The sequence below is a fragment of the Crinia signifera genome, chromosome 2 (genome assembly GCF_055691185.1).
Source record: "Crinia signifera chromosome 2, ASM5569118v1, whole genome shotgun sequence".
Lineage (NCBI taxonomy): Eukaryota > Metazoa > Chordata > Amphibia > Anura > Myobatrachidae > Crinia > Crinia signifera.
The window spans coordinates 224,163,016-224,190,491 of record NC_139218.1 but is presented as its reverse complement, the minus strand read 5'-3'; the positions used below and the strand labels follow the sequence as shown (position 1 = coordinate 224,190,491).

At 44.4% G+C, this 27,476-nt stretch overlaps 2 protein-coding genes across 17 annotated transcripts in view; both read left to right on the top strand.

Moving 5' to 3' along the window:
- Positions 1-9,890, top strand: part of TEX14 (testis expressed 14, intercellular bridge forming factor) — a 165,425-nt gene extending 155,535 nt beyond the window's left edge. For 11 of the 16 annotated variants that reach the window (XM_083173874.1, XM_083173885.1, XM_083173883.1 and 8 more), the window contains 2 exons: positions 7,303-7,383; positions 9,209-9,888. In XM_083173874.1, the coding sequence (XP_083030000.1) occupies positions 7,303-7,383; positions 9,209-9,267 (140 nt within the window). In that variant the 3' untranslated portion in view covers positions 9,268-9,888. Of the gene's footprint in view, positions 1-7,302; positions 7,384-9,208 lie in introns of all 16 variants that reach the window. The other 5 variants (XM_083173875.1, XM_083173877.1, XM_083173884.1 and 2 more) reach the window with 2 other exon arrangements.
- Positions 9,891-13,000: 3,110 nt separating this feature from the next.
- Positions 13,001-27,476, top strand: part of UNC45B (unc-45 myosin chaperone B) — a 29,562-nt gene continuing 15,086 nt past the window's right edge. The window contains exons 1-10 of the mRNA XM_083171158.1: positions 13,001-13,096; positions 17,088-17,249; positions 17,961-17,997; positions 19,225-19,400; positions 20,412-20,501; positions 21,703-21,870; positions 22,688-22,853; positions 23,003-23,173; positions 23,871-24,042; positions 24,479-24,779. Of these exons, the coding sequence (XP_083027284.1) occupies positions 13,085-13,096; positions 17,088-17,249; positions 17,961-17,997; positions 19,225-19,400; positions 20,412-20,501; positions 21,703-21,870; positions 22,688-22,853; positions 23,003-23,173; positions 23,871-24,042; positions 24,479-24,779 (1,455 nt within the window). The 5' untranslated portion in view covers positions 13,001-13,084. The remainder of the gene's footprint in view (positions 13,097-17,087; positions 17,250-17,960; positions 17,998-19,224; positions 19,401-20,411; positions 20,502-21,702; positions 21,871-22,687; positions 22,854-23,002; positions 23,174-23,870; positions 24,043-24,478; positions 24,780-27,476) is intronic.

Below are 27,476 nucleotides of genomic sequence, written 5' to 3'. Positions count from 1 at the left end.
AGAGTACCCATCCCTGTATGCCATCTCGCCACACTCACCACCCCTGTTCCCGCACAACACAGCAACCAACACCTCTCTCAGCATGTCAGCACCCCTAACCCATAACCCTTCTTCCTGCACAGCAACCCTTACCTACCAGCACCGCACAGATCACAGCAGCAGCACCTATCTCCCTACACAGCACTCAGTGGCGGAACTAATGTCTAGTAGGCCCAGGTACAAACCTATGCTTTAGGCCCCCACCAACCTGCCTCCCACCACAGGACGTTAGCCGCCCGCCCAGGTCTAGGACCTGACTCCACAAGTCTAAGCCAACCAGAATCAGGCCCTATATCTCTACACTGAAATAAATCACTACATTACAGTACATTGCCCCCACTCCTCTACACTACAGTACATGCCTCAATATGCAGCACTATATCACTACACTTTAAATGCTACACTACAGTGACATCACAGCTCGTGCAGGAAATCGATTTTTTCGCCGTCTCCACTCCCTCCAGCTCAGTGGCCAAAGTCTGCAGCATGCTGTGCCCTGACCCTGCCTGTAGCCCACATCTTACATCCCCCGGGAACCCAGCTTCTGCCTGCTGAACCTATACTGTTAGCTGAAATATAACTCACAAAGCATGGAGACGCAGTTGGTTACAGACACATCATCTCGCCGCTGGCCATGCCCAGAGCCCCATTCTGCCTGTATCAAAGCATATAGCAGCTCTGGGATGGGGGAAGGGATCAAGCAGATTAAATGGGAAGGTGGGCTGCACTGTGGCAGAGGAAATGCAGGTGGCATGCCCAGGGGCGGATTTAGGTGTCAGGCCACCCACAGGCACAACATTCTTGGCTGCCCCCCCCCTCCCCTATTAGACCCCTTTCCCTCTCATGCCCCTTTCATCCCCTGCTACCGCAGACTTCCCACCCCCTTCCTCCCCACGTACAGTTACCTGTAAGCTCACAGCAGATGACAGAATGGCTGGAGAGAGGAGTGTGGGACGGTAGTACAATGGGACCCGTGGCTCAGTCACTGCCTTTGGTAGCTCTGGCGGGGGAGAGCATGGAGAGGTGGCGGTGCAGTGGGAGCGTGAATGCAGCTGGAGCAGGATTGCAGGACTAAGAAGGCACTGCTGGCGGAAGTAGGACTGCAGGAGGCCAGGGTGAGCATGGGACAACAGCAGCACTGGAGGCGGGTGGGACATCAGCTGAGGGTCTTTCTCTCACCAGCCCTGGTGGGGGAGCGTGGGAGGGGACTGCTTCAGTGGTATTGAAGGGGGAGGGGGGCACAGGACTTCCCGCAGCACTATATAAAAAAAAAAAAAAAAGCTTCAAAGGGTGCAGGGGACAGCTGCCGCCCATAGAAGGTGCCGCCCCTAGGCACGGGCCTAGTGACGAATCCTGCCCTGGGCATGCCTGCCCTGCAGAAACTGTCCCTTAAAGAATGGCTTCCCATAAAGGATGGCTCCAGTCTGAACTGCCCCCTGCTTCTTTGGCTACTGTACTCTAATGCATGATCCAAATAAAAATGACAGGGGGGGCACTGTAATTGGGGGGAGCATGGTTACTAGTGTGGCTAGATCTGGGAGTATGGATGTAGTAGGAAGGATGGTAGAGCAGGAGAGAGGAGGAAGACTGGGAGAGCAGGAGAGAGAATGGGTGGGTGGAAGAGCAGGTGAGAGGAGATTTATGGTGTACATTGGGGGCAGTGGGGCCAGGGATGGTAATCTCAGAGCAGCTAGGTGCCATTTTGCAGTGTCAGGGTCCTGTCTGAAAGCACCCCATTACAGCTGCTGTCATAGAAATGGGCAGGGGAGGGCAAACTAACATGCACACACAGTGACAAACACACTGTACAGTGGAAGTCATTACCTGTCAGTATACCCCGATGAATCATGCCCTCAGCCACCACCTTTATAGAACTGGAGCTCAGCTTCTTTCTTCTGACTGTCACAGGAAGTTTAGCAGCAGCAGCAGCAGCCTGTGCAGGGAGAGTGTAGAGTGGAGCCCCCAGGCATACAAATCAAGTGAGGAACACATTCGATCCCTGCCTGCTCTGCTTGTCATTCGGCTCCTCTGGCTGCTGATTCCCCGAGCCCGGCACCCAACCGCTGCTTCTGATCCCCAGCAGTATCCATTAGGGCACTCAAAGCGGCAATGAAAGCAGACTAGCTGTGGACATTACTTAAGAATCCCGCTTCTCTCTCCCTGCAGCCGCTCACATACATTTCTGCGCGGCTTCAGAGCTCCGCTGGCGGGGACTGGAGGAGGGTGGTGTCGCGAAACCCGGAAGTGTTTCAATCGGCCGTAAGCACCGCGGGAGGTGCTGTGTGCGGCCGCACATGCGCACCAGCCCTCCCGCAGCCATGTTTAATCAGGGCATTTTGCTGCGGCCGTGCTGGTAACCGCGGAGATGGCGGTTTGGTGGGCCGCGGCCAAGCCAGGGAGGCTGGGTGGCCCCTATGACCCTAAAATGTGCCGGCCCACCGGGAAACGGCCCGGTTTCCCGGTGGGCCAATCCGCCCCTGGCGCTAATTCTCATAAATCCTTATTTCTACCGTTTCTTAACAATCCAGATTTTTAACAAGGCTGAGCAATGTATCAAGGAATAGGACTGTCCCAAAGGGGCAGAGCTGGGGGGCACTCGCCAGGAGTTGACTTTCTGGCAGCTGCTTTGTTAACGGGGAAGTAAGTTCCGTGTATAGACAAGAAATAGAGAAAATGTGAGCAGCGCACACGTGATGAAAATCAAATGATTTTTTTTTTCTTTTTGAGAATAGATTGGATGATCTTTGACAACATTTTAATTAATACATATTATAAAATATTGCATATAAAATACATAAAAAGAACAGAATCAATTGAAGGGAACCCCCATAAATTATGGATGTACCGGAGAGTCCATTCCTATGATAGCCCTAGGCAAGTTTACAATATGAATAGGATATTTACCACCCGTGATAGGGTACATATGTCCTCCACTGAATTTCCACAAAGTCGGTCCAAATTGGCACAAATTACAGACAGTTCGCAGAGAGTGTTGTTCTGTTGGTCCGCAAACAGGGAAGGCAGGTGGTGCAATACCAGAAAGAGTGTCAATTGGGTGGAATTTTGTTTAAAAGAATTTTGTAGATCCCAGGGGTTGGTTTGGACTTATTTTTATGTATTTTATATGTAATATTTTATAATATGTATTAATTAAGATCATCCAATGTGCGCTGCTCACATTTTCTCTTTTTCAGAGCAATGTATCCATTTACCATCTGGTGTGTAGGCGATATCAAGCATATTGGATGCCTAATAGATAGAAATAACTGTAGAGTTCTAACTTTTGGGGAAACTTTTCCGGTTACCCCCTGGCATTCCTGCAAGCTAAACATAAAAAACGCAGTAGTCCGATCATTTTCAGACATAGACTGGAGTAATCAAATTGACACTTTATTATCTGTCCCGCCAGTTGTAAAGAAATCTATCTCTAACTATTATATTTGTTTCAGAATAGACCTAAATCACCAATACCGGAATGACTCAGTGGCTTCAGAGTTTCCCTTAGCTTACTATTAGAGATTTGCTGCGGGCTTTCAACTTCTCCTGTGGGTTAATTCCTTAATATTCTACACCGTACCTATATATAATCACCTCATCGAAGTTTTGGGATGGGGAGGTCTACAACACATACATGTTACAGATGTGGTACTGAGTATGCAGGCTTATTTCCCTGTCTATGGTCCTGCCCAATGGTCAGAGGTTTTTGGCTCCAAATTAAACGCTATACTGAAACTCACTTGGTTAACTACATACCATTTAACGCTGCATGGGCAATATTTTAAATTATCCCTGCTGGATGCAGACTTTGCTGACAGCAATAAGTGCCACCACAAAAAAACAATCCTTCACTAATAGATATCCACAACAATACATCCTTCTCCTTATTAAAAACAAAGCTTTTCAATTAATTTCACATGGATTGGGTGGAGGTTTCCTTGGAAAAACAGAAAAAGCTGAAAAGTTTTTTATATCATATAGGATACTTATATTGCCACATTATAATATGAAATTAGACATCAAATCCATTCAGGTTTACAAAATACTTAGTGGTATCTTTTACGGCTCACAGGTAGAGACCCACCAATAACAATTAACAATACTACTATGTAGATCTATTTCACTCAACTAGATGGGGGTTGGGTGGGGGGCGGGGGTAGGGAGAGAGAGACACAATTTTATTTATTTCTTTTTTGTTGTTTATTTGCCAGTCTTTTGCTGTACCTTTTAATAATTGTTATTGTTTACTATTTCTGTATAATTGTAATCATATACATAACATGTAATTGTATATACGCTAATTCGCTCATTGCTTATATGGTTATGACCTTGTATGGAATTATCTGTAATATCTCTTGCATTTGGTGCTTCAATAAAAACAATTCCAAAAAATCAATAATACTGATAGTTATGCAAATAAGTATTTTATGTCTGATAACAAGTTGTTAAGATATTGCATTTTGTAAATTTATCGCTCAGTTTTAGAAGAGCATCTCAGTTCACTAAGAAAATAATGTGTAAAGGTCTTAAGCTAGGTACACACTGGAAGTTTCGCACGGGAGAACGATTAAGTACATATACACACTGACTGATATTGTTCACAATATATCAGTCAGTGACGTCACTGGCCTCCTGCCCTGTACATGCAGTCGCTGATGATATTGTTAGATTGAGCTGCATGTACAGATGACAAAGGGAGTCGTTAATGACCCATAGCCGTGCGCGTTATTATTGATAATGAACATACACATTGGACTAAATGCACATGGTATCATTAACGATATCAACATCGTTCATATAATTAACAATATATCGCCCAGTGTGTACCCAGCTATACATCTGGTTATTAGCACTTGAGTATTCCAAAAGACATAATGGAGATTTGGGTTCCGCATTAGATATTTTGTGCTTGTGAAGTGGCCTCTATTTCCCTAATTGGCTACTAATGTATAAACTAGCTTTGGAAAGTGAAAGCGCAGCAACACTGTTCAAACTTTAGCTCTTAGGGAAGGTAATTGCAAGAAAACTGATAGGATGCAGAGAAGCCAGATAGCTGAGGCCATTGCACCAGCACCCAGGAAAGAGAACCCAGAGGGAGGAGAAGCTGATGGTGCCACCTGGGTGGACGACCGAGGGGTCCACTGTGGAGGAAATGTAGTGTGCAGAATCGGAAGCTCTGTTATCAAAACTGAGTGTGGAACATCTATTTGCAGAATGGAAGCAATGATACAGCACCCCCACAGAAGAATGTTCACAGCACTCACTTATTAGATGGTGTGTGAGCAACAGGATGACCTACTACATGCATTCAGTGTATATAGGAAGTAGGTCCTTTGTCAGGTATTGTGGCAGAGCTTGATGGTGTGGTCCCACATGGTGCTGACCGAGTGGTGCACATGGAGCACATATTAGACAGAGCAGTGCCAGTATACAGGGTCAGTGCTGCACCAGAGAGTAGTCGCAGAGCTCAGAGACTTTTACTGTGATTGCTGAGACCTCACCACAGGAGGCAGAAAGCTTCTGTCAGCCAATGCTACAAGCAACTGACCATTGTACTAAGCTGGGGGGAGGCTAGTAGCCAAAGGATGGGGGTGCAGACAAAACAGCTGCAGTACACCTTCCCTTTTGCAGAGGAGGTAAATGGAAACTTTGAAACCAGCTGCCAGGGCATCTACAATGACTGTGTCCCAGCAGAGGGGGCAGTACTGCACCCCTACCCAACCTCAAGGGGGAACAACACCTTGCCTCAAGCGGTCCCATCTATCAAGCTGGGGAAAAGGGAGGAGAAGGTGCCCTGTGTGTACTCTGCCACCCTAATGCCCCAGGAAGATTACCCCATGTACTTGTTTAGCAATGTGGATGATAAAGAGCTGAGATGTAGCTGGCTTCATATTTGCAGAAGCTGGTGAAACTATCCCCTGCCAGCCGCCAGCTCCCGCCAGGACGCGTGTGCACAAGACGCTCATACACCCCGCGGCAAAGGAGCTCCCCCTCTGGGTGCCTGCCACCCCCCACCCCCCCAACCTTTCCTGTCTCCCTGAGGCAAAGATGGGCAGGGACCCGCTGCCCTGCCGCCGAGAGACTGGGATGCGAGTGAGACGCACGTGTGTCTCAGTTTAATGGAGTCCCTGTCCGCAAACGCTCGCCAGAGGGTAGGTTCTGGCAGGCGCCGGGAATGAATGAGAGGGGTTCCATCTGTGCCTTGGGTGCCGCAAATATGTCACAGGGATATGGTTATTGACACAGGCCTAAAACTCCAAGCTTCAAAAGAACAAGATGTACTGGGAGATTTAATCAGCCCTTGGACCGGTAATAGGAGACCCTGTTAAATTTATATACAACTGCGTCCAGCATTGGAAGAGTTAATAATTATTGAGGGAGGCGAGAGGTGTTGCTAGGAGGGGGATTCACAGAAAGTGAGAGAAAGAGAGATTTGAGTGATAGAGCTGGGAGTGTGGACTTTCCATGTCCTACCCGCATGCCCAACGGAAGCTATCCTGAGGGATAACATGGTAAGGTTCTGCCAACATGACTAATGCTAACGGTCTTCCTATATATATTGTATATAAACTGTAATTACTGAGTTTACACGTATAACCAGTGTATAAAATAAAGGTAATACTTTTGTATTGTATTTTGTATTCCTGTATGATCTTTGGAACTCAGAAGGGGGGGGGGGGGGTATGCGATAGGCATAAAGTGAGCTGCACCGCCACAAAGATCCTGGGGTCCTCACACACTCATTGCCAGATTTCATATTAATTGTCTGCCAACCTCCCCTTGAAAGAGGATGTGACAAAGAATTTCCACTGAAATGGTAATTGTACACTGTCACTTATGTTAATTGAGTACGCATATATTTATTTCCAATAGAGGTATATTTGCTACATAATCATATGTATTTTCACGCTTACAAAATGTTAACACATCCATTTGATATTTATGATACAAGTTATTAGCAGGTCATTTTTAATAATTATTTAAGGTGATATATATATGTATACACAAACTATTCACAATGACACAGGACTCCAGACCCTTGTAAGCCAAATTAGATTTGAGAAGTCCATTTATGTTATCCAATGTTAGTCATTCAAATCTTTCATCCCAGATTCCTGATACGTTTTGTATGCAGTTATTCAATAACATAAGCTGTTTTAGCTTCTACTTTTATGTACAAGTCCCTGCAGTGCTTGTATTTGAGGACAGTTTACATATGTTGTATATTTATACACAATGAATAAATGTAATTTTATTTTTTAACAGATTGCGAATGCCAAAGCATGGAGATTTCATCTCTGACTAATGTGACTGAAACAGATCGCAAGTGTGAGCATTCAAAAAGTGGTATGTCATGCGGTTATATAGCATGTCATATTTTATTTGGATGCAGATTATTAGATAGACAGGGTCTAAATCAGGGGTGGGGAACCTTCGGCCCTCCAGCTGTTGTTGAACTACACATCCCAGCAGCTGGAGGGCCGAAGGTTCCCCATGCCTGGTCTAGATAATAGTCAATATGTCAACACCAAAAGGTTGACATGCAATAGGACGGCAGGGTCAAAAGTTTGACATGACACATGAAAAGGTTGACATGAGTTTTTCAAAAAAAATTGTGTCATTGTGACACCTGTTCACACGGACCCCCAATTATTGTACTGTGTACCCACACATGGCTCGCTATTTTTTGGGTCTAGTGCCTTACTCCATTCACAGTTATAGTCCACGTGGATGGTAAAGTATGGAAAAGTCCCAAAAAATGTGGATGTGTATCTACCTTTGTCATGCCTACCCTTTGACCTGTTGCATGTCGACCTTGGGAGACACTGGGATGAGGGGATCAGTGAAATGGTGGAGGACACCGTCTGGATAGGACAACATTTTGAATGGGGAGCAAGGGGCAGGATAGGAAGGGTCATTAAAATGGGGATGTGGTAACAGTGAGCTGAATGAGGTATGTGATCACTGTGACTGGATTGGATGTTAGGGTTCCGGGGGGTGGTGAGATGGGCACAGGGGACTGATGGGATACACACACACGGAGTTACACTTCCCCAGATATATCATACCTGTACCAGACACAATAGAGACTGTACTGGGAAGGAAGACACTGGGAACTGTCCCTACCAACTGATATACCACCCTGTAGCACCTACGCTATAGGGCTGACTGCCACTCCCCTAGCTGCTGCCCTTCACAGAGGATGGAACCTTTTCTAGCACTTGCTTTCACTATGCTTGCACTCCTATGAGCTATTCAATAAGAGCCATCCTCCCCGTGATAACCACTCGCCGTATTCAATGTTTGGGCCAAATAGTCGCTGTGAGAGGATGGCGAGGATCCCCTTAAGTGCCGAGGTTTGCGAGTCTGCCGCCGTTTCCACCTAGACATTGACATCTAGTTATCAGCACTTCTCGCCGTTGATAACTCACCATCAGGGCATTGAATAGCCCTCTATGAATCCAACACTGACAATAGGATATCCAGTGCTGCTAATTGTAGAGAATTGTACTGCAAGTAAAAACATAATCAAGCACTTAATTTGGGTATGGGTCATTAGGTCGACCAAATTAAGGTTGACATACATTCGGTTGACCACTGACGGACGAAAGGCCTTAGGACACAGTCGGTCTACAGGGTCAAAAGGTTGACACAAGCATTAGTTCGACATTTGGAAGGTCAAAATGTTGACATAGGTTTTCACCATGGACGGTATTGGTCCCCTCGCTTGGCTCTCTGGGCTCACCATGCTTCGGGCATGGTGCCTTACTATGCTCGGCACACTATTATATTCTCCCCCATAGCCCTAGTCAACGTTAGGGCATGAAATACCGCCTGTCGGCTCAAAAAATTAGAAAAACAGATGTTTACCTTTTGACGGATGACCTTCCCAATATCGGCCTAAGGTGTGTGTTGACCTTTTGACCCTGTCGACCTTAGGCATGTCGACCTTTTGTCTGTGTAGACCTAAGGCATGGGAACCTTCAGTGGTTGACCCAATGTATGTCGCTCTAAATGGTGTCGACCCGTTTTCCCTTAATTTTTTGTGAAATTTGACATTTTCATTCCTCAAATCGTCACAGTGTATTACATGGTGTTTAAATGTTTTTTACATCTGTAGATAAATTTACATAATAAACACTGACTGGAAGTTGTATTTTCTATCTTTTAGGAAATATGTCCGGAAGCAAAATTACTTTCCAAAATACAGAGGGGAACTCCTTGACCTAATGTTCCCATTCAGTTTTTTGTTTCCAGGACCACAGCATGGATCTCTAAGCCAATATTGATGTTTAGTTCATGATGTTTATTTGTTATAAGTTTCAAAGTTTTCGATCTATTTTGATAAAATGTTAATACAATTGTGTTGTTGAATTTGTTTGATTGAAGTTTACTGTTTTACTTGAAAATCGAACCCTCCAAAAGCCTAGAAGCAGGGCCGGCGCCACCACTAGGCAGCCTTAGACCACTGAAGGTCGGAACTGAATGCTGCTGACACTTCACCCCAGTCTGCGTTATTACTTAAAACAATTCTCACTGCATGACCACCATGTAATATTTGTTGTTCATAAATACAAAATTAATATAATATTTGAAAAAGTTAATTATGTATGTGAGTGGCTGTGTGGAGGGTATTGGGGAGAGCAGCTGCAGAATTGTGGAGCTTTGCCTATGGTGTCTAGAAACCTTGCACCAGCCCTGCATAGAAGATGTCTCAGAAATATGATTATCCAGGTTTAAAGATTTTGTTTGTGTAGTTCTTGAAAACAACTGTACATTCAATCTTTATGGGCAAATTGAACAAATATAGAAACAATAAAAAACGATAAAATAAATATTTGCTTTCAGTTGTTCACATAATAAAGTTTATCAAATTTAAATTATTATTTGTCTGTGCAAAGTATTTCATGAAAATGTATTTTGCCAAAAAGTATTTCACTCAAAATGTACCGTATACAGATTTGTCCTTACCCAGTGTGACATACAGTCATGGACAAATTTGTTGGTACCCTTACAGCTCATTAAAACAATTCTTCCTAAAAAGTGATGATATTAGTCATGTATGCCAGAATTCCTTTTGAATTAGCATCATACAGTACATGTCTTAATTTTTCTAGTTGGTCATTGTCTATTAATGGAGAAAATTAATCACTCTGCTGCAGGGACGTGCAGTCAGGGGAGGCAGTGCCTCACCTGTCATAAATAATAATAAAAAAAAAAGATGATATTTATAACACAAATACTGTGTTATAAATATATTCTTAGTATTTTTTTTATTTATGGTGTGAGACGCTGTGGGAAGGCTGGGAGGCAGCAGGAGCTGTGCCTCCAACTGACAGTTGAAAACTGTCAGCAGGGAGGGGCGGGGATAAGTTGTGGGCACAAAAAGAGGCTGAAAAGCCCATTAAAAATCAACAGGGATGCGGCACCTATACATCTGCATCAGTGACAGGGACGTGCCTTCAACCCATATCAAAGCACGCCCCCTGTCACTGAGACAGCTGTGATAGTGTCAGTGTGACAGACTGATCCGCTGTCACACGCGGCAGGGTCAGAGGCTGCTGGACCCACTAATGGCAGTGTGAGAGCGGAGAGCGAGTTGCTGCTGGGGCAGAAGCAACAGAGCCTTGACGCTCAGGGACGCCTGCAGTGCTGGGAGCGGAGGGCGGCCGGGGAACTTGTGAAGGACAGGCTCCAGCAGGAGCTGTGTTGCCTGCAGTGTCGCAGAGAGCAGGAGGAGTGGGTTTACCTGGCATGTCGGGGTGGCCTGGATCACCTCCTTCCGCAGCCGTGGCTCTCTTATCACGCTGCTGCGGTAGACACTTATCCTGGGCCTCTCTCCTCCAGCTCATGCTGCGGCGACTGTATCGCTGGAGCCCTCCGGGAGGCCTGGCTTCCCTTCCTCCTGCTACCATTGCACCCTGGGCCGGCTGTATCCCCTCCATCGGGTGGCACGACTGACCTCCCTCCGCCAATGCTGCTGGAGCCCAGGCAGGCTTCAAAAGTACTGTAAGTAATGCTTCAGCCCTATGACCCCACTGCCACTCTCCCCCATCCCCCACTGTCATTCTCCCCCATCCCCCACTGTCACTTTCTCCACTGTCACCCTCCCCCATACCCACTGTCACTCTCCCCTAATCCCCCGATGTCACTCTCCCCATCCCCCACTGTCACTCTCCCCGCTATTACTTTTCTCCCCATCCCCCGCTGTCACTCTCCCCCATCCCCCACCGTCACTCTCCCCGATATCACTCTCGCCCATTCCCCGCTGTCACTTTCCCAAATGTCGCTTCTCCCATCCCCCACTGTCACTCTCCCCAGTATCACTCCCCTCCCATCCCCCGCTGTCACTCTCTCCCATCCCCCTCTCTTACTCTCCTTGCTGTCACTGTCCCCGCTGTTTATGTCCCAAATAGCGCCTGCCTCACCTGACCCTAACCTCACCGCACGTCACTGCTCTGCTGTGTGGTATCATCGTGTGCACCGCACTGAAAATGGTCTAGAGCAGGCATTCCCAACCACGGTCCTCAAGGCACACCAACAGTGCAGGTTTTAGTGATATCCAGGCTTGAGCACAGGTGACTTAATTAGTACCTGAGTGATTCTGATTAAACCATCTGTGCTGAAGCCTGGATATCACTAAAACCTGCACTGTTGGTGTGCCTTGAGGACCGTGGTTGGGAATGCCTGGTCTAGAGAAAGCAAATGATAGAGTATTTGTAGGAGATGAGAAAGAAATTATTAGACAAGCATGTTAAAGATAATGACTGTAAAACCACATCCAAGCAGCTTTGTGTTCCTGTCACTACAGTTACAAATATTTTTAAGAAGTTTAAAGTCCAAGGGATGGTGTCATTTAGAAACCATCATCAATGAATGGTAGTTTCTATTTCTAATTGATAGCATTTACTCAGCAGCATTTGTTTGAGTCTGATCTAATGGGGTCTAATCTATTGTGAAAGGGAGGGGTTGGGGTTAGACTGCAGCCTACTTCCAAAAGTACTAGAGCCTGTTTCAGATTTGTAAGTAACACCGATGTTCACGCAGCTGAGCAAGTTTCTCTATCGATGCTGGCTGCAAACAATGGGTGTGGTATGATTCACCGACAGTCAGGATCCCGACAGTCATTATCCCGACTGCCTGGTCTCAGACAGCGTGGCCAGCGCAACAAAGCCCCTTGCGGGCTCGCTGCGCTCGCCACGCTGCGGGCACGGTGGCGAGCTTCGCTCGCCACCTATTCTATTCTCCCTCTATCTGGGTTGTGGACCCCCACGAGGGAAAATAGCCAACGGGCTTCGGGAACCCGGCCGTCGGTGTTTAAACTACACAAGTACCAAAGGTGCAATATGGGCACCACGCACACTGCACCAATTATAAATATCCCCCTAGCCTTGTGTGAACTTGTACTACGTATGCACAGAACAGTGCCATGCACTGAGGGCAGTATTAACCTTTTATTATATAGGATATGCTGATATATTATTTTTGCATACTATTTTTTCAGTCGATTTTGCTTTTTGCTCACAAATCTGCATCAGCTCCATGCGCCTGTTTGAATTAAAAATCATCAGTGAATCAGCCTGGTCTAATGCTATGGCATCACTTCATGTTCCAGAAGCTGCCACACGCTTCTAAAACTGACAGCTGCTCTGGATCATCTCCCACTACATCAACTTCATTCTTGCTGTTGTCCCAGTGGTCAGCTTTCTGTCACCTCCTTACATGGCAGGGCAGGTGGGCTTACTCACTGTGACAGGGGGGCATTTCTGTTACTTTACAAACTTTTCAAATATTGAATGTCCTTTAAGCTAGTAACATATATGACAAGGAATAACTACTGATTTGCTTTACTTCAGTTTAGCCCTGTAACTGTATTTGTCTCATCGCTATCACTATGAACATTTCCACACCACAGGACCCCCCTGTGCCTGTTTGTAGGACCCACATTCCACAGAATAGACCATTTCATTCACTTCTATATATAACCCAGAAGACATAAACCCCATGTTGGAGAAGCACAGAGGAAAGGAGAAGTCTGTGACATCATATGCCGGCCAAGGTACGTGTTATATGCCCAGATCATAGGTTTGTTAATATTTGTGCTGACAATACAGTATATACTGTATATGAGGCAGTTCAGGTGTATTAGGGTTATTCTAAGAAAATCCTTTCTATGAAGCTCTACCAATAAGATACTACACACCACACAACCTAGATCATCACCCTGTTTCATTTTGAAAACATAGTTATATATGGGTGAATACAATGCCATGGAATAACACATAAATATATTAATAGATTAAAGCTTCCATGAGGCACTGCCACTATATATGGCTATTGTTGCTAAATCATGTAATATCAGTTTTATTAAATCATCTTTAATATTCATTTTGAATCTCTGTTTCAGGAACTACCTACTTCGGTTCTCAAGGAACACTAGGTTTTAGTGATATCAATGCTTGAGCACAGGTGACTTCGATTTAAACATCTGTGCTGAATACTGGATATTACTTAATCCTGCACTGTAGTGTGCTTTGAAGACCGACGTTGGGAATTCCTGCTCTGTTTATTGTATTTTCTGGGGAAAAGTTGTTTTTTTCCTCTTTGCAGAGAGATACCCCATTTGGTCTAAGTCTATAATTTCTTTGATGGAATTTTCCGGATTTTTCTCGATATTTCACCAGGAAAAAGGGGATCTAACTGAACAGCCTTGGACATTAACGCTCAAGGCTCACACCCTTTGCCACCCATAGTAAATTGCCACTGCTAATTGAATTCCTCCCATAGGGGTTTATTTACTAAGCTGGAATTTCTATTGAAGAGGGGCTGTTGCTATGGGTAACCAATGAGATTCTATTATCTTTTAGAAGGTGCTAAATAAATGAGTAGATACTGATTGGTTGCCCATAGCAACATCCCATCATCAAAAAAACTCCCCACTTAGTAAATAACCCCCTTAGGGTCTGTGACCCTCATAATTAAAAGAGGTTCCGGTTGATAGATCTACAGTGTCTAGAGAGACATTCAGCAGGTCAACATGGTCAATATGATAACATAAACAAAAAGTTGACACATGAAAATGTCAACCTGAGTTTTGCACAATTTTTGGGGGGGTGGATTTTTCACACTTTACCATCCACGTGGGCTACATCTGAGATCAGCAAAGAACAGGTACAAAGCATGGCTAGTGAAGTGATGTACGCGTTACACTAATTGGGGGCCCATGTTGACATGAAACTAAACATATCGGAAGAACTCATGTTGACCTTCTCACGTGTTGACTTTTTGACCATGTCAACATATTGCATGTCATAATTTTTCATGTTGACCTTCAGACCATGTCAATCTTTTGCATGTTGACCCTTTGATGTCTACCTATTGAGTATCTAGACACTGCCTGTCTAATAATCCACACCAGTTAATATTAATTGTATATATAAATCACATATAATATACTGTATAAGGCATCCTGTGTCCATCTGTATGGGCCTGTGTAGGCCTAACACTGTATTCCACAAATAAGGAAATGACACGTGGTTAGTTTTTTGGAGTGTGCAGTGCGTGTTTTTCCCTCTGCTAGAACACCCCTGACATGAACCATGGCAATAGAGAGAGTGTTGGAGGGAAAGGCATAGCATGACCATGGCCCTTATTCTGGTTGGTGCGGTAATGTCCGCGTGCGGTCGGTCCGCCGATGTTTTGTGTCTGCGCATGTGCGAACGGGACGCACGTCCAAATTCCGCATGAATTGTTTACACTACGAACAGGGGGTGGAGAGGGGCGTGAAGGGCTGTTTGGGCTCATTACCATATGTTTACACCCCGCGTTTCATGGGCGTTCCCATGCAAACACTGGGCGTACGTATGGTAATGCGGCCGTGACGCACGTGTAGGGGGCGGACATATGACATTGCCGGATGTCAGCTGCCCGCCCAGATCCCTGCTTTTGCACGGAGAAATGCCCGTGTGGTCTGAGGTTGCGGGAGCTGCCTGACCACTCGGTTCCCTTAGATGGAGGAGGCATATTCATGAGAAATACACGTGCGGTCCGTGCGGACAGCTTCTTACCGCGTACGGACGGAGTGAGCGATCCATATGGAAGGCGGGGTTTAGGACGCACGGTCCTTGCCGCATATTTGGATCCATCCGCACAGACCAGAATAAGGCCCCATGTGAGGTGTAGGTGTACATTAGGAGATAGGTCACCTCCATTCTCTGTGGATTAATGCATAGGGGGAAATTTACTATGATGGGAGTTCTACTTCACATGGGATGTTGCTATGGGCAACCAATCAGAATCTACTTATTTATTTAGCACCTTCAAGGATATAATAGATAGTCCATAGCAACATCCCATGCGAAATAGAACTCCCATCTTAGTAAATTTCCCCCATAACATTCATTCATTCATTCATTCATACATATTCTTTTTACAGTTGTCCGTGATACAGTTTATAGTAAAATGATTGATAGTGAACTAGGAGATGTATTCCTCTGTAATATGTCTCGGCTGTGTACAGCACTAGGTGACGCGTATAAACATCAAGCAGCTGAAATCAGACAGAAATGTACATGTGCCACAGACTGGAACAAAGACAGGTGGCAGTGACACATGGAGCAGCGTGACCAGCGTGACTTCCCATATAAGGCAGCAGTCATATGGTCAGACAATGCTGTTTGTAGAGACAAATGAATGGTGTGAAGAACATTTATCGGCCCCAGTGTCACAGCATCTGTCCAACATATTGGGTAATCTAGACCTGATCGCACAGCCACGCTTCGGGTTGGCATTGACAATGGGGGTGCATTTAACATTGTATGCCCCCATCAGGGTGCTTGTACAATTAAAAATCGCATTGCATGCCGCTATATTGCATGCAATGCGATTGCATAAGATGCACTTCAATCTAAATCGTGGGCTCCGTGCTAGTACCGATTTTTACACTAGGCACAAGTCACTGCAGGCTCAGAGTAGACTTACACGGTGGTGCAATGGAAAAAGACATATCCGGCCTGGACCTGACATCGCACACCATCCCCTAAAATGCTCGGGCAGGCCTAGCGTTTTCCCAGACACTCGTAGCATTTTCCTAGGCACGCCTGCATTTTTCTTAGCACTCTCACTAAACAGCTGGTTTCTACACCCAGAATCCTACTTCCTTGCATGGCATGCAAATAGAAAAAGCAGCAGGACTTCATTGCATGCTTACTCTGGGTCATTTGCAGTGTCTCAATAATTGGGCGGCGTGCGAATTCATAGCCATGCAATCCTCTCTGAATTACCCCAGTCTCTTTTCAGTTGTTCTTTGTTCATGCTAATAAAATATATTAATGTATATTATATCTGAAAGGACCAATTCTGTAATTCTATAGATTGTAAGCTTGCAGCAGGGCCCTCCTACCTCCATATCTGTCTGTTGTTACCCGGTTTGTTTTATCACTTTCTACAATTGTAAAGCGCAACGGAATCTGCTGCACTATATAAGAAACTCTAAATAAATAAATGCTTTTGTGAGACTTGTTTGTCAATCACCTTCTTCCCTTGTTGTAACAAACTGGCATGAGTGCAGAATTTACAGCAGCTGCTATATGGGGGGGGGGGGGGGGGCTGTGCATCCACCCCCCCCCCCCCCCCAGCAGCTGTGTTCAGTGCATGGCTGCATGATACACTGGGGGTAGAATTGATATGTGTATAGGGTACAACAATGGTGATGCGCAGCCTCACGTGTCGCCATCTCCTGCGGGAATAGACAGTGCATGCCTTGTCTATGCTGCGAAGATTGCAGCATATTACTTATTGGCATAGACAAAACTCTGCCCCACATGGATCGCTCAGTACACATAGCGGGTGTGCAGGGGTGATCCGTGCTTAAGCCTGTCGCTCAGCACAGGCTCCTCCGTCGCTCCGTGTGTAGGGGGCTATAGACATTCCTTTACAAAGGAGCTATAATATTACTTATAATTAGAGCAATTACAATAACAAATGTACAATTGTAGTACACTGCAATCATTGTCACTACTAATACTACTGTTTTATTATTCTTTTTGCAGATGGAAGATCCAGTTCAACTTAAAGAAGATGGAAACAAATATTTCAAAGCAAACGATTATGATCAGGCTATTGATTGCTATAGCAAAGCCATCAAACAGATCAAGGATAAGAAGATGTTAGCTGTTCTGTACCGCAATCGATCGGCCTGCTATCTGAAAAAGGTGTGTTAATTGGATCATAGACATCAAAAGCTTATTGTCAAACATACAATACTGTTTGTTATTTTTAATGTAGATCAATAAAATGATGTTAAATTTATTAATGAGCTTAGTTGTATCCCTTTCACACATCATCATTGGGTTATTGCATGTGTACGGGCAGCAACCTGGATACTGTGCAGTGTGAAAGCACCCTGGTAAAATAAGACTTATCTAGAGACCCAGATTAAAACCTGGGAATTGAGCAGGGTTGAACACAGGTTCAACGCGGCTCGCGGTGCAGTGCCAAAAGGTAAGCTGGGTCAATGCGTCTTGGCACCCATTCACACCAAAGGAAGAGCCGGCACTTGGAGAATTCTTATCTCCAAGTGCCGGCTGAGATAGCGTCTGTGGTGACAGCAATAAGCCGGGTTCGGCGCCAATATGAAAGGGGTCTCAGCCGGTCACAACCCAGCATAGCGGTGTGAAAGGGGTATTAGCTTAGTTTACAAGTAAAGGTGTTTATGAGCTGTGTGAGAGTCCAAGAATATGGATACAGAGCATGCTAGATGCATCAATGGCTATTTGTGCGATCACCATCCATGGCAACCACACCAATGGGCATCCCTACAAACATGTTGAAAAATCTCATCCACTTTACTAGAGGAGAGATCCCTTGATTTTATTGTTCCATTATGCCTCTACTGACTTAACCTCTGTCTTCTTCTTCCATAGGAAAACTATGTTCAAGCAGCAACAGATGCAACTAAAGGTGAGTTGGTGCAACAGTAAATTGTGCATAAATGATTGATTTCAGAAATGCCCAAAGTTCTCCTGCACATCTCTGTCTGAAGTGTGCACTGTTCGGTTATCTAGCGCTGTCTAGAGTAACTATACTTACATTATTAGGTCATTGTTAATCAGCAAGATTTACTAATTACATGTGCACATAACAGAGGCGTAAGCAGGGGTTAAAGTGAGGGAGAACTGGGTGGAACAGAGTTCCACCACCTCTAATGGTGAGGTGGAATATTTTAAACTCCACATTGGTCATGCAAAGTAATTCTCACAGAAAAGCATTCTAGTTTGCAGGGGGATGCCCAAAACCCTACCACTGGTACTGTCTGCCTATTTGGGGAAGGGGAGGGGGTGTAATTAGGTGGCATAGAGAAATGAGTTCCCCCGCCTCTGCATGACCAATGTATGCCCTGGGCGTAAGTACATCCTCTTTAAAAAAAAGGTGTGATAATGGACGGTGGATCCAGGTCATGCTTATGTGATTCAGCTGTCTGCAGCATGCAGAGTCAACGTTCAACAGTGGGTCCCATCTCACAGTCCAGCAGCAGCGGGTGCATCGTCACTTGCTGTAGCACAGGCTGAACTGTCCTGCCCCGTTGCCAGTGTTAGCAGGGCTCTTGGGACAGAGCTGATTAACTCTGCAACAGCAGCAGGTGCACTGCAGAGCTCCACTGGAAGAGCAGTGGTCACCCTTGGATCCCATTAGGGAGCTGATTGGCTGGTGCTGTATCTCTCTCCAATTATCCCTCTTTAAGATTTAGTACATCTCCCCTTGTATCTGTAACACAACATAGGGCCATGCCATTTAATTGTTGTATGGTTCAGATTGTGTCTAGAATAAGTTACATTCCCTTAACTACAGTGCTAATGGTGGCTAAAACATATCTTATAAAACATATTAACCCCGTCCAAGTAGCTTTTATTAATTAGGCCCAATTTTACACTTTATAGATGTTACTATCACTATTATAAAAATGGAAATATGTACTTTATTTTTCATGTCTACATGTTGTATGTACATTTTTGGAATTAAATATCTGATAACTTTATAAAGTGTCAGAAATGATGTCTGGTCATTTTTACACCTTCTTCTCACTTATGTTCAGTGATCTAAAGTGACTAATAAACAACATTAGTAACATCTTTTTAACTTTACGTGATTCGCCAAAGAAGTTGATAGATGGTGTTTTGATAATTGCAGCTATTGATGTGGACGGATCGGACGTAAAGGCCCTATTCCGGCGCTGTCAGGCTCTGGAGAAACTTGGGAAGTTGGACCAAGCATTTAAGGATGTTCAGAGATGTGCTACACTGGAGCCAAGGAATCGAACATTCACAGAAAGCCTCCACCGCCTGGGCACTGACATACAGGAAAAGGTGAGACTGCGTGTGGGGCTACATTTTAACATTGTACTGTCATATATTTTAATACACTAAAAAGAGTATTTTTGATAAATCATTTTATTACCCACAACCACCATAGAGCTTTTAAGCTTAGCTTTGAGCCGTTGGACTCCCAGGCCGCAGGCTCGCATGCAGGATATAATATCCAATCCGCACGGAACCATGCCGTTGATCAGAATTGGAGGTTAGGCACATGCGATTTGGGCACTTTCATCCGATTTCTCTGCGTCAGAATCCGAGGGGAAAAGTGCCCAAATTGTGTAAGTGTATGGTGGCCTTAAGAGTAGTAATGTTTCATGTACCTACTCCTCTACAGTGTATTCTCAATCCCCCCCCCCCCCACACACACACACACGTGACCTAATTCAGGCTGGTTTGCAGAAGCTAACCCCTTCTTTAATGGACAAAACCATATGCACTGCAGGTGGGGCAGATGTAACGTGCAGAGAGTTACATTTGAGTGGCCTAATTCAGTGTACTTCAAACTGATATCTAAATTGCAGTGTAAAAATAAAGCAGCCAGTATTTTTTCTGCACAGAAACAAAATAACTCACCCATATGTAATTCCGCACAATTACGTCAGTCCCACCTGCAGTGCACGTGGTTTTGTCCATTAGAGAAGGAGTTTGCTTTTTCAAACCAACCTGAATCACCCCCACAGTCCATTCAATTTTCAATAAAATATGCACACTTGGCCAACTGTAAGCTTGTCATCTCACTTTTTGCAAACCATAAATTGCCTTTTATATATTTATATTATTACAACAATTATATTATTTATTACTTTAAAAGTTCCACTCTACATTAAAATGTTCAGGGCCCCCAGGCTAGCATTGCTGTCCACTGACCTGGAAAGTGCAGGACCTCTGAATACAGAGCACAGCATTGGTTTTACTGTCTGTAATATTCATTACTATTGTACTGTCTGGTGTTGGTAAGAGTGTAGAACCTCTGCTAGTTCCAACTTTCTCTCTGTTTCACAGCTTCGTGTTCAGTTTTCTACGGACTCCCGGGTCCAGAAGATGTTTGACATCCTGCTGGACCCAGACTCTGAAAAAGAAAAGAGAGACAAGGTAAATTATTGTAATAATACAGGCGGATGTATTGGATTAGTGCCAATTTTTCACCTACAGGTAGGCAAAAAAATCAGCACTTTTCTCCGTTTCTTAGGGGTCAATCCCCATTAGAAATGTATGCTTTTTAAGGCATTTTTGCCATGCCTTTGCGCTCAAAAGTTAAGTCATTGGCGAAAAATGCCTTCAATAGTGGTGAAAACAACAGCAATTGAATAGTCAGGGTTTGGAATAGATCCGCTTTTTCACCTATGTGAAAAACTGCACTAATTGAATACCCTCCTCAGGCAGTAAATTACACATAATGCATCTGAATTCTAATTAAGGGAAAATAGTGTGATCTAGACAGGGCCGGATTAAGGCTTGTGGGGCACCCTGTGCTATAAAGACATTTATATAAAATAACCATATACTGTATATATGTATCGCTCTATATGAGCCGTGCCCATTGCTGTCCAGAAGCCATGTCTATAGCAGAGGTGCCCGTGTCTCTTCCAGGGACAGAGAGACCACTACAACAGTAGCGCAAAGACAACTGCAGAGTTTGCATGTGAAGGAGGAGCAACAGCAGCAGCACAGGGGTGACAGGTGGGAGGAGGAAGAGCTATTGGACGCTATCTTGTGGGATTTCACTTCACTATCCCTTGAGACTAACTGTATTGCTCATCTCTGTATTGTCAGGCGCTGTGGAACCCTTGTGGTGCCATATAAATAAACGATAATAATAATAATATGGAGGAGCTCCTGAGTTTGTTAAGCAGCAGTTGAGCCCCAGAGGGGGGAAGTGCTTTGGATAAAATAGCAGTGTTTGAGGGCACTTATTGTGTGGCGGACTCGAGATGACAACCCCTGTTGCTCCTCCTCTAATCCAGCCTTGGATCTGGACCTTATTTATAGCCTGTAACTGAACTTGTTTCTATAAAAATAAATATATGCATTGTTTTTCCTATTGATGTAAAAAAAAATATCCAACAAAGGAAAAAAGTAAAATGGCCTAGATATTACAGTATATACCTGTGTTAAAATATAATTATTATTTTCTACAATTCTGTGGAGATTGCTGTATTATTTGACCATAGCATAAATAGCGTACTTGAGTTGACCGCTAACCTGATATTAGCTAAGTGGACTTACTGTATGTAACATTCTCCCATCACCTACAGTAGCATTATTTACATTTTCTGCCTGCTCTTTTCTCTAGGCTGTCAACAATCTAATAGTCCTGGGTAGGGAAGATGCCGGCGCTGAGAGGATATTCCAGAACAATGGTGTAAATCTCCTGTTGCAGTTGGTGGAAACCAAGGACCCTGAGCTGGTTATCTCTGCAGTGAGGACGCTTTCTGGCATGTGTACAGGGCATAGAGCACGAGTAAGTCTTCTTCCAGTTTCTTCTTTTTTAGGGATCAAGGGGGTTATTCAAACCTGATCACTGCTCTGCAATTTTGCAGAGCCCTGAGATCAGATAGTCTTCCACCCTGCCAGAGTGAAATCCCACCCTGTGTAAGGCTGCGAATGGCTTTCAAAAATTGAGCAGATCGCCCTACAGCTGCAAATCCATTGGCAACTTCCTCAACATCGAATGGTTTTTCCAGTGTGTGCCGTTTGTGCGTAACCTGGACCCTTCCACAGCTCTGTGATAGAAGCAGGCTGATCGAGGCCGGACCAGACGTCACATGCCCTCCCTGAAAACTTGCACTATAATGACTAATAATTTCCACTTATAGTTACTGTACGGAACATTGTTAAACATCTTAATAAAAAGGAGGAATGCTAGAAACATATGGGCATTGAGCTACAGGAGCATTTTCAGATGTAGCCCAGTTCTTACCTAAATGCGGTCCTAAAGGCAGCCAACGGTCCAGGTTTTAAGGATAGCCATGTGTGTGCACAGACGGTATAAGCCAACTGACTGGGTACTGACTTAGGCACCTGTGATTTAGCATGGATATCACTTAAACCTGGACTGTTATGGTGCCTTTGGGGACCACTGATGAAGATTATTGCAAATTTCCATAAATCTCAAACACTTCATATACAGTGCCTGTATCTATACATATAGCATACTGTTTCTAGACAGATAAAGATTCTGTAAACATTGCAACTAGGTCAATAAGATTTCCTGAAAGCCAAAAGAATGAATGAATGAATGAATGAATAAATAAAACAAAATGTTTTATTCCATGTAGGCAACAGCTATTCTACACCTTGTGGGTTTTAATAAAATCTGTAGCATTATGGCTGTGGACAATGAGGAAATTGCTCTAGCAACGTGCAACCTAGTGCAGAACATCGTGGACTCGCTGACCGGAGAGGATCGGAAGGAACATGGCAAGGAAGAGTCTCTGGTATTAGGTGAGAGCTCAGAGCCCAAGAAGAATGCGTTGGCACCTCAGAAATAAGGGTTTCTTGTAATAGAATGTATGTATATGTATGTGTGTGTGTATGTATATATATATATATATATTGTAATTGGTACATATCTGGCTATTTGTTTTTCACAGACACTAAGAAGGATCTACGGATGATCACCACCTGCTTGCTGGATATGCTTGTTAGCAAGAAAGTCTCTGGACATGGCAGGGACCAGGCACTGAATCTGCTCAATAAAAACATCCCACGCAAAGACCAGAAGAATAAAGACCATTCCAAATCTCTCTTTGTGATTGACACAGGTTCAAATCTCTTTATATATAGCAAAGTGTTAAAAGAGGACTATAAAGGCAGCAAATAGGAGTCATCTATGAGACATTCTCTAAGAAGCGAACAAAATAGAGAAATCACAGCTCACTGATAAATGTAAAAATCTTTTAGGGTTTAATTTTCCTATAAAGGAATGATTATGAAAAGGGGGGAAGTGGGAGATAGGGGCACTGGTTGCTTCATATGGGAACAGCTAATAAGTCCCAAACTGAACTGTAGTTGGGAATCCTGGATCATGAAAGAAGGGTGGTTATGGAGGGAAGCGGGGGAGACACTAGGATGGGGAAGGGGGGCAGTGAGATAATGGGGACACTGGACAGTGAAATGTGAGGGAGACCACTAGGCTAGGGGAGAGAAGGGCCCCTGGCTGGGTGGTATTGGAGCACTGACTAGATGTTCCTGCTGCAGTAAAACAGCATGCCCCCCTAAGCATCTCCTCAGCCTCCATATATCTGCTCAGTGCTGTTGCTACAATCTGGTCATGGATCCAGAAGAGGTGGCTGCCACTTATTGGGGGTGGGAGTTGCTACCGGTTCAGTGGGAGGAGACTGGTGGTGTTCCCAGTACTTTAATTGTTGATTGGTCTCTTAAGACAGGATTGTGTTTATGGGCAGACTTGCTCTCAGCTATATTTATATAATTCAATATTATTATTTTTTTCCCTGGCAGGATTGAAGAAAATTCTTAAAATTTTGGGTCAGATCCCAGAATTACCAAACAGCCTCCCCTTGACTGTGAACACCCGATTAAATGCGTCTATACTTGTGAATAAACTATATGATGACCTGCGGTGTGATCCAGAGAGAGATAACTTCAGGATCATTTGTGAGGAGTATATAACGTAAGCCACCCATTCACTATGTCGCTATGGATGTCTCTGGATTACAGCAATAAGTTCCCTGTATTATTTCTGCAGTATAATATGTCCTACACAAGTAATGATTTGAAATCATAGCTGTATTGATGTAAGTGAAATTAGTTAAAGACACCTCACATTGGTCACAACAACAAAAAAACTGCTCACACTTCCTCTGCTACTGACAATAGGGGCCAGATGTATCACGCTTCAAAAAGTGATAAAGTGGACAGTAAACAAACAGCCAATCAGCTCCTACCTGTCATTTTTGAACCCCAGTCGGTAACATAGCAGTTAGGAGCGGATTGGCTAGCTGTTTTTCACTCTACATTTATCACTTTTGAGACGTGATACATCTAGCAATACTGTAGGTCCTTAATCCAGCGAAGCATGTAATAGACATTTGTTATTTTTCCAACAGTGGACATTTTGACCCAAAAAACATGGAAAAAAACCTGCACGCCGTCCAGACGGTGTCCGGCATCTTACAGGGGCCCTTTGATCTGGGAAACAAACTTCTGGGAATGCAAGGTGTTATGGAGATGATGGTAGCACTGACTGCCTCAGATAAGGAGATAGACCAGCTGGTTGCAGTGGAAGCTCTCATTCACGCCTGTACTAAACTCAGCCGCGCCACTTTCATCATCACCAATGGTGTCTCCATGTTGAAGGATATCTACAAGAAAACAAAGAATGAGAAAATAAAGATCCGCGCCTTAGTGGTGAGTGGCAATTATGCCAATACCTGCACTTCTGCTACGAGAAAAGGGTTTAGCACTGTATGCAATGGAAGATACACAATTGTTTCTGTGCTTTTGTGGTGGTGTCTGTTATAGACTCTCTCCCTAAGCAATGAGTTACTGTACATTAAAATCTTTAGCGTTCTAACATTTTCTACAGAAATAAGATTGTGTTCCGTGTATATAGGGCCTGATTCATACTTGCAGCTGCCATTTTCATAGCTGTGATCATTTGTAAATCTGTTAATTCTGTAGCAGCCACAACTTGTACTGAGACACCCACCGGAACCAAAGCAGCTGTCTGCAGCTGCATACACATACGTCGCAATGGATGAAAATCATGCAAACATTGACTCCTTGAGTGAATGGTACCTCAGATGCTGGAGACATGTTATGTGTGAGCAGAGATGCAGGCACACACCCCTAAAACAACATGGCTACAACTGCTATTTTGCCATCACTCCCTGTTATCTCACACAAAACGGTCTCTTCCTGTCAATTAATTCATTCTCAATGCAATTGTTATTACAATTCAATTGCTGCACAAGCATTCTGTACATGAATATTGCAGCTAGGATGTATGCGCAGACCACCGATAACTAGTCAAATACGTGAATATCAGAAAAGGGGGCAAGTATGAATCAGGCCCACAGACCTCTAAACAATCACCCCTGCTTTAAACAACTAGTTTCATAGCCAAAAGGCACTGGCACCTTACAAAAAACTCAACTGAAGCCCTTTTCTCCATCAGCAGTATTATTATTGTTTCTGAATATACAGAGTAAATTTACTAAGGTGAGAGTTTTTATAAGTGTTGTACTTGTCAATTATCTAGCACATTCTAAAGGATAATATCTAGAATCTGATTGATTCCTAGGGGCAACATCTCACCCTTCTGAAAACTCTCACCTTAATAAATTTGCCTCTATAGCTCCAATAATTACTTCAGCCCCATACACACTAGGCTATACTGCAGATATCATTAATGATATCGGCCGTAAACCCGGGCAATTGATATTATGCGTACAGCTTCCCCCCACTGCTACATGCCTGTTTGATGATATAGTATAGAGTATATGTAACATGTAGCACAGAGTAAGCATACACACTAAGCAACTTTGGTACTTGTTTCCTAGCACGGCGCCCATCGCATACCGTATTTAGTGGTGTGCGATGTGTGCGATACGATCTTCCCGTTAAAATAACAGGAGTGCTTGTACAATGAAATATCTCATAGCATAGCATCGCATGCCAGCAAATGCCATGCGATGCAATTTTTAATTGTACAAGCACCCTGATGGGTGCTTACAATGTTAAATGCACCCCCATTGTCAACACCACCCCCACTATCAACGCCAACCCGAAGCGTGGCGAACGGCGGCAGTTCACATCCTCCTACCTTTTCATACCCCCACTATCCACGTTGGCGTGGAGTTGATTTTAGATAGTGTGGCAAACGCAGCGAGCCACCGAGCCCGAAGCATGGCGAGCGCAGCAAGGGGTCGAGGAATACATGTAAATTAATCTTTGTTTCCTCGCGGGGCTCGCTGCGCTCACCACACTTCGGGCTCGGTGGCTCGCTGCGCTCGCCACACTATCTAAAATCCACTCCACGCCGCCGTGGATAGTGGGGGTATGAAAAGGTCGGAGGATGAGTACCGCCACCCCTCACATGCCGCTATATTGCATGCGATGCGATTGCATAAGATGCACTTCGATCAAAATCGGGGGCGCCGTGCTAGGAAACAAGTACTGCAACTTTTTTAAAAGATATGGTTTAGAAGTCCCAATATGAGCAATATCTTTTAAACAAATTGTCTAGTGTATATGGGGGCTTTAATGTTATAAAGCCTGATAATTGTCATCTTGTAATTCGCCCTTAGGGGCCGTTTTAGTACAAGCCTCAATATCACCACAATTATGAAGAATTACAGAGATTACTACTCGCCACATATGTAGTTCCAGAGGGTTCCCCCGGAACCCTTCACAAAAATGGGCGCTGTGCATGTGCAGTCATTGAGACTAGCATGTGCAGCACCCCAAGCAGCTCGCTGAGCTCATCAAAGGGACGGTTCTTTTTAGAGCCCGTGTCTCTGCGCGATCTTTTTAATACAGTACATCCCGTTTATGTAATCGCATATTGCAATGCAATCCTAATATCATGCCCAGATTGCATTACATATGCGATTAATGATAAATTGGCCTCCTAATGAGACTCTGCTTTGGCCACATATAGTATACTGACTAATCTTAGCAGAGGAGAACATAATTCCATCTCTAAAAGTGGGGGCTACAGGTGATGAAACAATATAAAAAAAAACATTTCTTCAAGACTAGCGCCTATGAAACAATATAGCTGTCAGACTATCATTTACATTTTCTTATCATTTTCATCTCCAGAATCATCCCTAATACTAAAACCCCATACACACTATATGATCCCCGCCACCACCAATATTAGCAGCAGCGGGTCCCGGCATCGGAAAGTGCATACAGACCTACCGATGCTGGAGGTGGGAGACGGTGGGGATTGGGGGCCATGCTGCAGCATGACCGCCATTAACAAAGTCCTCCCTAGTCTTGTGCGCATTGTTACCTATAAGGGGCCTTCTCGTCTAGTGTGTGGGCTTTACACAGCATTCATATCCAGTAGGAGCTGTTATCAATATTTAACATCAC